Source organism: Drosophila takahashii, chromosome 2L, assembly GCF_030179915.1.
Source record: "Drosophila takahashii strain IR98-3 E-12201 chromosome 2L, DtakHiC1v2, whole genome shotgun sequence".
Taxonomy (NCBI): Eukaryota; Metazoa; Arthropoda; class Insecta; order Diptera; family Drosophilidae; genus Drosophila; species Drosophila takahashii.
In genome coordinates, this window is record NC_091678.1 from 14,162,617 (window position 1) to 14,172,520 (window position 9,904).

Genomic DNA, 9,904 nt, shown 5'->3' on the forward strand with positions numbered 1-9,904 from the left:
TGCTCGCTCACTTTTTTTCGAAAACTCAAAGGAAATGGTAAGTCCGTTCGAGCTCCGGTAAAATTTCAATTAAATTAAATTTAAAGTGCATTAAATAAATTAAAGTGTTATGCCTCAAATGATGAGACTGATGACGAGACTGAAGGAACATTTTCTCGACTTTGCATTGTATCTTTCAGTGCTTCGTTGAACTATATTTGTTCATTTAAGATGAATCGGCAATCTGATGGCATATAACTTTAATAATTTTGTTAACTAGTTTTGGATAGAATGTGTGCTAAATATTGAATATTTCTTGCAGTGAAAACTATTGGAAAGTAACCTTTTGGTTAAATTGAAATCGGAGCATGCCATATGCATGTGAGACACCTCGGGACAACATGTGAGGTCGTTGAGACACCTCGGGACATGAGACTTCTGGGGACACTTTCCACATTGGAGGTAAGATATTAACATATTTAAGTAATTTCTGCTATTGTGATGAACTTTTACACAGACCTGTACCGAGAGCTAGACTCGTGTGGAAAACTGTAAACTGATAAAATAAAAAAATATATATTTTAATCATTTAAATTATTTGGTATTAATCAGCCATTTTTCTTTCATTGTAGGGTACGCCCAATTCCTATACCAAAATGGCCGTTTGAGGTTAAGTTCGGCTGAGGTTACATCGAGCACATGGATAATTCCAAGGAAGGTATGTATTTCACCCTTGATTTATATTCCAGTCTAGTAATGTTTAAATGATGATTACCTTTAACACCTTTTGCGGTTTCCACCAGAAGGCTTCGGCCTAAAGATGGGCTAAGGCGTCTGATTAAAACATTTACTAAATTCTATGAACACATTTTGTTTCTTATCTTACTTATCCAATCCTCTTTTTAATTTTTCAGAATAACTCTGGCATTTGCTGAGTAAAGGATATCCAATTCCAAGAATGATGGGAAATACTTTATTTAAAAGGTAATATTTTATACATTTTTTTTTATTTTTGTAAAGCGATAAAATGATGATTATCTTCAACACCTTTTGCGGTTTCCACCAGAAAGCTTCGGCTTAATGATGGGCTAAGGCGTCTGATCGCTTCTCTGTAAAAAATATTCTTAAAACTTAATTAGACATAAATCTAACATTATTCTTTACTTTAATTTCAGGATTGTGGCTGACCAGAAATTTTATAACAAAGATATCTTTTGGATGGCGTTATATACACAATTAAAAAAAATAAATAAATAATAACCCCTTATTTTTCTTGCATTTATTATTTATGGTGGGGTTATACTAAGGGTTAAAAATTACAAATGTGAAGCATTATGATTTCTAAAGATTGGTTAAGAAAATCCAATGAATAGGCTTTATTTGGAATGCCATTGACCTGCAGATCCATATATGTTTTATTATTGATAATTATGAACCACTGAAGCATTTTTTACACTTTCAAAGCACTTAGCAAATGGAAGCTAATTATAAAACAAACACCTCTTTCTTAAAAAAGAAAGTTTTCAGCGTAATGAGTGGAAAAGATTAAGGCAACGTGTAGATATATATTTTACTGATTTATTATAGTGCTTTAAAAAATAAAGATGTTTTCAAAACTACCCGCCTAATTACCATCCCTATTTTACCACCCCCACCCCCGATATCGATAACATGGAAAATGAGACGCGCCGGTTTAATCAAACCGCTGTTGCGCATAAATAACAACAATTCGCGTGTTTGGAGGAAAAACTACGCCAGCCAAGTGGATACCAACTTGGCGGAGTGTTCGCTGGACCCCAAGGAATATGTGGACTTCAAGCGGCAGCTGCGGCAACTCAACTTGCCCCACAAAGATGGACACACGTGCTTGCAACTGGAGTGCCGCCTGTGCGAACGCAACAGGCAGCCGGCGACGAACGCCCAAAAAGGCGGCGACCAAGGGCCATTGGCTTACGTAAACAAGCGGACGGGTGAGTGGGTTAAGTACTAATCCTATAAATACCTATTATATAAACCATTTCCCACGCAGGAGCATTTATCTGCCCCAATTGCGATGTGAAAACCTCACTGGCGAATGCCCTGATGGCCTATCAGCTGCCCACGCCGATGGGCTACAGGCGACCCCCGCAAAGGCAGCCGCTCCATGAATCCCGATTCCCCCACCTCGTCGCTGTGACCCCCGAAGCCTGCGAGGCTCTGGGCATCAAGGGTCTGAAGGATGACCAGCTAAATGCCATTGGAGCTCAGTGGGAGCCGCAACAGCAGCTGCTGCACTTCAAGTTACGCAATGCCGCCCAAATGGTGGTGGGTGAGAAGGTCTTATATCTGGCCGATCGCCGGGAAGAGACCTTCCAGGACAGCTCGAGTTCTGGGCTGCTCATCCATGGAGCGGCGAACAAAAACAAAGCGGTTCTAGTCAGCAATCTAATGGACTTTATGGTCCTCGCCACTCAGAATATTGAAACGCGTAAGTACTAAATCCATTTTATCATTTAACTCTCTTTAAAGCCTTTAATCTTGATACCAAAAATATATATGCACATCTTAAGAATATTTGAACTATTCACTTCTATTCTTAAAGCATTTTATTTTACGGGTTATCATTTAACTTTCTTTAAAACCTTTATTCCTGATACAAAAAATATATAGAGCACGTCTTATAAATATTTGAGCTATTTAGTTCTATTCCCGAAGCATTTTATTTTACGGATTATTATTTAACTGTCTTTAAAATCTTTAATCCTGGTACCAAAAATATATAGAGCATGTCTTAAAAATATTTGAGCTGTTTACTTATATTCCCAAAGCATTTTATTTTACGGGTTATCATTAAACTCTCTCTTTAAAGCCTTTAATCCTGGTACAAAAAATAATTAGAGCATGTATTAAAAATATTTGAGCAATTCATTTATATTCCTGAAGCATTTTATTTTACGGGATATCTTTCAACTCTCTTTAAAGCCTTTAAAAAATGTCTTAAAAATATTTGAGCTATTTACTTCTATTTTTAAAGCGTTTTAAACTTTACAAATTTAAAATGCGGGTTAAAATGACCCTCAATAAATCTTCTAATAATCCTTGACCCTCAGATTGCGTTGTCTGCCTGCCTTACGACTTGAAAACCCTCCCGCAGGAGTGCCTGCCCGGCTTGGAGCGTTTCAGGGAGCTGATCTTCTGGCTGCACTACGATGCCACGCATAGTTGGGATGCAGCTCGTGCGTTTGCACTGAAAATGGACGAACGGAGGTGCCTGCTGATCCGACCCACCGAAACGGAACCGGCACCCCACTTGGCACTGCGCCGACGCCTCAATCTGCGCCACATCCTGGCCAAGGCGACGCCGGTGCGGCACAAGGCGATCACCACATTCGGTGCGATGAGGAATGACATTCTCAGCGAGTTGCAGAACATCGAGAAGGTGAACGGTGTGAAGTGGAAGCGCTTTCCGGTGCTGAACAAGCTGCTCAAGGGGCATCGCCGGGGAGAGCTGACCATTCTCACGGGGCCGACGGGCAGCGGAAAGACGACCTTTATGAGCGAGTACTCTCTGGATTTGGCCATGCAGGGCGTTAGCACGCTGTGGGGCTCCTTCGAGATTCGGAACACCCGGCTGGCGGCCACGCTGCTGCGTCAGTATGTCGGCTATCCGCTGGACGACCGGTTGCAGGAGTTCAATCACTGGGCAGCGGAGTTCGAGCGCCTGCCGCTCTACTTCATGACCTTCCACGGCCAGCAGCCGCTTAAGCCCGTGCTGGAGGCCATCGAGCATGCGTCCTATGTGCACGACGTGATGCATGTGATCATCGACAATCTGCAGTTCATGATGGGCGTGGCCACGTATCGGGGTGACAAGTTCTGGGAGCAGGACTCCATAATAGCAGCCTTTCGCTCCTTTGCCACCAAGCACAATGTGCACGTCACACTGGTCATGCATCCGCGCAAGGAGCGGCAGGAGGACGAGCTGACCACCAGCTCGGTTTTCGGAACAGCCAAGGCCACCCAGGAGGCGGACAACGTGCTGATCATCCAGGACAAGCGGCTGACCTCTGTGAGGGGTAAAAAGTATCTGCAGATAGCCAAGAATCGTTATTCCGGCGATCTGGGCATAATGCCACTGGAATTCGACAAGGATGCGCTCAGTTACTCCTCGCAGAAGCGAAAGACTTGACTCTTTTAAGGCATTTGTTGTACTATATAATACGATATAATTATACTGTTGTCTATGGCTAGGTTAGGCTTAAGCGAATCCCTGGATTTGGATAAACCGCATCACGTTGAGCTCTGCTTGTAGTTCTTGGTGTTCATGATCTTCTTGCCGCACATGGCGCAGATGGCCTTCTTGTAGGCGCACGCCTGGCAGTAGTGGGCTCCCATCTGGTGGACCTTCTGCCGGCAGATCCTGGAATGGTATAACTTGGTTTTTGTGTGTTTTTGAGGGGTTTTTGTGGAGTTTTCCTCACCGGCAAGGCGCCAAAGCAGTTCCTATGGGATTATATCGCTCGCGGGCGGAGGATAATGCCTTGTTTTCGTTGATTTTTCGACCGCCGGCTGGCGCCGTACTGGTTCTCCAGGGATTCGGGGCGGAAACTTTGGACAACTTGGCCTCGCACTTCTCGCAAACCATTTTTTCTTATCAATATGTTTTTTATTTACGTTTTCAAAATAGAGGTGGAAAAACATCGATGAAAACATTGATGCAGTTTTATCGGTTAACATCGATTAATATAAGTTGGTTATCGAAACTATCAGTGGTGGTATAAATAAAGTGATAAACATAATTAGAAATATTAATAATTTTAAAAATATATAAAACAGTTAGTCGATACAGTTATTAAACGGAATTTCCTTAAAAAAAAATAATTAATTAATTTACGATTCTTAGCCCCAATTCCTATCGAAATCTTGAGTTATCGGCCATCTCAATTGCAAATAATAACAGCAAAAATGACGACGGCGAAGAACGACCAACTGAGGTGAAATTACAATAAATACATATTCAATAAAGTCCGAATTTTAATGCCCTATGTTCTCCAGACAACAACTAATAGCGGCGGTTGTGAAGAAACGAGCGGCGATTGCGCGGGCCCATGAAATCGTGGTGCGACTTTTGGAGCCCGGAATACCGGAGCCCGAGTTCCTGTCCCTGGTAAAACTATGCTAATTTAAAGCTACACGAGGAGTCTTGACCTTTTCCTGTATTTCCAGCTCTGGGAGATTGGCCCCCCGAATTATTCAGACATTGTAGATGAGCGGGAAATAAATAAACTTTGTGGATATCCGCTTTGCTCCAATGCTTTAGAGAAGTAAGAGTGTTGCTATAGAAATCTTAAGATTTACCTTTAAAAATTATACTTTCAGCATTCCCAAGCAAAAGTACACCATCTGCGCTTCAAAAAACAAGGTGTACGACCTCACGGAACGCAAGAAATTCTGCTCCGGCTACTGTTTTAAGGCCTCCGAATACATCAAATCCCAGGTGCCCACATCGCCATTGTGGCTACGAGATCGGGAGACGAAAGTCAGCTTCCAATTGCTGCCCCGCAACACTTGACCTTCAAATGCAGCTCTCCAAGCGTTTATTTATTTCGTATAATAAGCATTAAGACCATTCTTTTCATTACATTACTGGATTTTCGATGTGGGACTATAAACCCTAGGGAATATTACTTAAAGCACTAGTCGATCTGGCTTAGATCATGATTATATTGTCGCGCTCTAACGTCAGCTCGGCCTCGCGCTTGGCATCCTCTTCAGACCACTCGCCGCACTTGCTCAGCACGTCGGTTTCCCGCGGCGGTTCGGTCTAGAGTTGCAGGAAATTGTGTAGATTTAACCAGCGAAGAAGACACGCGCAGGTGGAATGATATATAAGAATGTTGTACTTTATTTGGCTTTAATTTGGCTATACCTCTTTGTCGTTGGCAGCCAGTTTGGTGAACATGTTGGCGTACAGCTTCTTCTCCTTGTCCTTGCTCTCCTTGAGCTTCTGCTTGCAGATGATCACGTGGTTGGCAGCCGCCTTGTTGCCGGGCTCCAATTGGATGACCTAATTGAATTTATATAATTTATAATTAAGGCTATAACTTAACGCTGAGCGTAGCCACCTTTTGGAAATCCTCCAGGGCATCGTCCAACTCATTGATGGTCAAGTTGCATTGACCACGACGATAGAGAGCCTTCACATTGCTCTGATCCAAAGCCAAAACCTCGTTACACTAAAGCATAAATACACTTAATTATTGAAAGCAACGTGTTGAACCCAAGAACCCACCTCCTGCTTGGCTTCAAAGTGATCGTTGGACTTCTGGTGGCACAAGGCAATGTTGCTGTGCGTGGCCACCTTGACCTTCTTCACCTCCTCGTTGGTATCGGCAGTATTTGGCAGCAGATTCTTGCACTTGGTGTACATCTTGATGGCCAGGGCCCAGTTCTCCTTCTTGAAGTAGCTGGTGCCCTTCTCCTTGTACACTTTGGCCTCCGCCAGGCGCTCCTCGTCGCTCAGCTTCCACTCCTCCAGCCCCTTGCCGCAGTCGAGGAGCTTCACTGTATACTCCACCGCGGAATTGGGTGGGATCTTGAACTCCTCGTTGCCCTCGGCTCCAAATGCATACTTGGCTTGAATTTTGATTCTATTTTCGGGGGGTTTCATTTAAATACTGATAGTTTTCTTTTACCTAAGCGTTTTACCTGGAAGTCTCGCCTATGTTCATCTTCTCCAGGGCTATCTCCACGCCCTCGATAATGCCGATGGCCTTGCCCTCGCCATAGTCAAACTCCACATCGCGGTCCTCGAACACGCGGTCACCGAATTTACCAGAAATGTGAGCTGTTTTTAAGAAACCGCATAAGATATAGTTAACCGCATGAGTGTGATAAACGAACCCTTGACGAAGGCACCATCGCTAGGGGTGCGCTTCTTATCGCTGGCCTCCAAAATGGTGCGGTCAATGCTGCCGTCCTGATTGGGACTCAGATCCTCGCCCTTCCAGCCCAGCATTTCCAGCTAAGAGGGAGAGATTAAAAGGATTACAGCAGAGTGGTAATTGTTCTTTGAAAAATTCAATTAAAATATGTAAAAAAATTCATAATTTCAAAATGTAAAAACAAAACTTAGTATTGTTTGAAAAAATTTGTTAGATATTGAATTATAGTATTCATTATTTTAATATTAGAAAGGATTATTTTTTTGAACAATATCAAAATTGAAAAAAAAAACTGTACAAAATAAGGATTGTTCTAGAAAATTCTTTAGATTTTGAATTAAAGTATCACTTATTTTAAGACTAGGGATTATGAGGACTATTTTTTTCAATATATCAAAATTTTAAAATAAAAATCAGTAGAAAATAAGGATTGTTCTAGAAAATTCTTAAGAATTTTGAATTAAAGTATCACTTATTTTAAGACTAGGGATTATATGGGCTTTTTTTTTAATCATTTCCAAATTAAAGAAATAAAAATCAGTAGAATATAAGAATTGTTATAGAAAATTCGTAAGGTTTTGAATTAAAGTATCACTTATTTTAAGATTAGGGATTATGAGGAAAATATTTTTTATTACCATATCAAAATATAAAAATAAAAATCAGTAGAAAATAAGGATTGTTCTATTCTATTTTTTTCCACTTATTATATGTTACGATTCCTACCTCAAAGATCAGAGTGGCATCCGGCGGAATGGCGGGCGGGCTGCCGGCAGCCCCGTAAGCGTAATTCGGAGCACATGTGAGGAAGCAGCGCTCGCCCAGCTTCATGGTGGCCACTCCCATGTCGAAGGCCTTGATCACATTGCCTGGAGGAGTCCGCAGGTAAGGTAATCATTTAGAATTTAGAACTTTCGCGAAATCTCACCTTTGCCGAGCGGAAATTCGAAGGGCTCATTGCGGCCGACGCTGGAATCGAATTCCGTGCCATCGACCAGGCGACCCGTGTAGTGCAGGGACACTGTGCATCCGCTGTGCGGCGTCTCCGTGCCCTTGCCCTCCTGCAGGATCTCCTTCAGGACGCCGCCGTCCCCGGACAAGTCGATTTTATTTTCTTCCGGCATTTTTCCTGTTCAATCTCGCTTTGCCCCTTTTTTTTTTGTTCATACTATCAGTGTGACCGATGGGTGTGCAAAGTTTTCCCCCCAATTCAGAAGGCGCCCTCTGGCGGAAGTGTCAGCAACTGTCAATAGAACTCTGGTCATATGTATTGAAATTGGGTAGGGAACTTTGATAAGCAATTAGCAGGGACCAAAACCCTTTCTACACGCCCGTTACATGTAAAGTAGAATAAAATGTTCAAAAAGTGAGATTGATATTCTAAAAAAAGTCACCATAATTTTAAAGAGATCAATCATAATTGGTTGGATTTTAAGTTAATAAGCACAGGAATCTTGAATCCTTAGAATTTTGAAAAAGATTATAGACTGAAATAGTTCACACGAAAAAGCTAGAAGTGTTCTTTATCCTTCTTTTCCATTTCAAGGATTATCGCTACTTTAAATTTAACATACGGATAAGAAAACGGTCCTTTATGTATCAGAACTATCCCAATTTTTGTTTTATACTTATCACGCATTTAGAAAAATAAGTATTATTTGAGTGATTGTTATTAGAATTAGAAATTGAATTTCCCTTTTCACTACCAATCAGTTTTAGCTCAAATAATTCGTTTCTTTTTGTATACCCGAATAAGTAATAGGCACTGACTGGGTTAATCCATTAAACCCCAATTAATGAAATTAAGGCCCGTCTCTTGTCCATTTTATTGTGATGACTGCGACCTACACACACACAGTGCCGCACAAATGTAAGCTGCCCAGCGGGCTTTCAATGCATGTGCATCCTTACAAATGTGTGCTGTGTGCATCAAATATAATCCTGTTATCGTTTTTGTTATATTTGATTATTTTGCCCTTGGCTTTTGGCAGTGCCAAGTTCCATTTTGTATTCCAGCAAGAACAACAAAATAAATTAATGCACTTAATTTTATTGGTTTCTATAATTCATGCTCGTAAGCTCGCTAGCCATAAGCTCTGCACAGTAGGGCAATTGGGGGATTTGGCCACTGGACATTCGGCGATTTTTTCAAGGTCAACTGGGATGATGATAAAAATGATAAGAGCGTATTTGAAGGCAGAATTATTTAGGCCACACGCTGTGACGTTATCTTCAGTGATGTCCTTATAAATCGGTGCAGCTGTCGCTGACTCTTGCTCACTAAATTATTAGCCAGTCATCAACCAGCGCTTCAGCCGAGCTTCGGCTTCTGAAAGCCCAGAGTTTGGCACACTTGTCGCTCATTAATTAGGATTCGTCAGCTTGGAGGACTACACGGAAAAATGTATACGAAATTTTTAAAATATTTTAATTAAATTAAATATATAGGAGCCAAAACTGCAAGCTAAATATTTTTGAATCTATCTATCTTTCAAAGTCTAAGATATTTCTGATCAACAGACATATATACTTCCCGAATAAAAACTCGATTATGAATAGCCACATTTCGAACCATCTTTTTAACAGTAACCTAAAAATACGAAACGTATACGTAATATTATTAAGTATACGTTCTTTGAAATTTAAAGCCTGCGATGAAATCTCGTAAATTTTTTTCTAAACTAAAAGAAATACTTAATTAATAAATTATATAGCCTATAATAATTCTATGCTTGGTGTTAATAGTTCAGCCTTTTTCTTCGGTACTTTTTCATCAGATTTCTTTGCCCAAAATATGTCAGCATATGAGATTCGGAATCTCCAGAGATTTCTCTGGCACCCTCGAACGAAGCATATTAATTTTTTTTTGAGTGCCTGGTGCCGTGTCCACGTCCAGGTCCATTATTTTTTCAGGTATAGAGACATTGACCAGCGACGGCCGCCCACACTCACGCTGCCGCAGTTGGCGTCGCTCGTTACTCGACTGTAAACATTCCAGGGCA

The 9,904-nt window shown here is 41.3% G+C and overlaps 4 protein-coding genes, 1 long non-coding RNA gene and 1 other non-coding gene across 6 annotated transcripts; 4 read left to right on the forward strand and 2 right to left on the reverse strand.

Annotated features, from left to right (window-relative positions):
- Nucleotides 1–113: 113 nt before the first annotated feature.
- On the forward strand, nucleotides 114–229 carry LOC123003293 (small nucleolar RNA Z5). Its single transcript, XR_006412525.2, has one exon. It is a non-coding gene; the product is annotated as a small nucleolar RNA Z5 (small nucleolar RNA).
- Nucleotides 230–295: 66 nt separating this feature from the next.
- Nucleotides 296–1,246, forward strand: LOC138911826 (uncharacterized). Its single transcript, XR_011417463.1, has 4 exons — nucleotides 296–441; nucleotides 612–697; nucleotides 894–963; nucleotides 1,155–1,246. It is a non-coding gene; the product is annotated as an uncharacterized lncRNA (long non-coding RNA).
- A 387-nt stretch (nucleotides 1,247–1,633) lies between these two features.
- On the forward strand, nucleotides 1,634–4,147 carry mtDNA-helicase (mitochondrial DNA helicase). Its single transcript, XM_017143030.3, has 3 exons — nucleotides 1,634–1,949; nucleotides 2,009–2,446; nucleotides 3,069–4,147. Exons 1-3 carry the CDS (start codon nucleotides 1,658–1,660, stop codon nucleotides 4,145–4,147), a joined length of 1,809 nt encoding a protein of 602 aa, XP_016998519.3. The 5' UTR covers nucleotides 1,634–1,657.
- Nucleotides 4,148–4,241: 94 nt separating this feature from the next.
- LOC108058341 (cysteine-rich PDZ-binding protein) lies at nucleotides 4,242–4,651 on the reverse strand. Its single transcript, XM_017143033.3, has 2 exons — nucleotides 4,440–4,651; nucleotides 4,242–4,378 (listed from the first exon to the last, which is right to left on the reverse strand). The coding sequence occupies exons 1-2, from the start codon at nucleotides 4,601–4,603 to the stop codon at nucleotides 4,249–4,251; spliced, it is 294 nt and encodes a 97-aa protein (XP_016998522.1). The 5' UTR covers nucleotides 4,604–4,651; the 3' UTR covers nucleotides 4,242–4,248.
- A 169-nt stretch (nucleotides 4,652–4,820) lies between these two features.
- LOC108058340 (putative RNA polymerase II subunit B1 CTD phosphatase RPAP2 homolog) lies at nucleotides 4,821–5,599 on the forward strand. Its single transcript, XM_070216080.1, has 4 exons — nucleotides 4,821–4,952; nucleotides 5,014–5,125; nucleotides 5,185–5,282; nucleotides 5,338–5,599. The coding sequence occupies exons 1-4, from the start codon at nucleotides 4,924–4,926 to the stop codon at nucleotides 5,528–5,530; spliced, it is 432 nt and encodes a 143-aa protein (XP_070072181.1). The 5' UTR covers nucleotides 4,821–4,923; the 3' UTR covers nucleotides 5,531–5,599.
- Fkbp59 (FK506-binding protein 59kD) lies at nucleotides 5,539–8,075 on the reverse strand. Its single transcript, XM_017143031.3, has 8 exons — nucleotides 7,831–8,075; nucleotides 7,629–7,771; nucleotides 6,862–6,982; nucleotides 6,667–6,805; nucleotides 6,251–6,608; nucleotides 6,084–6,194; nucleotides 5,888–6,025; nucleotides 5,539–5,782 (listed from the first exon to the last, which is right to left on the reverse strand). The coding sequence occupies exons 1-8, from the start codon at nucleotides 8,024–8,026 to the stop codon at nucleotides 5,669–5,671; spliced, it is 1,320 nt and encodes a 439-aa protein (XP_016998520.3). The 5' UTR covers nucleotides 8,027–8,075; the 3' UTR covers nucleotides 5,539–5,668.
- Between the last annotated feature and the right edge of the window lie 1,829 nt (nucleotides 8,076–9,904).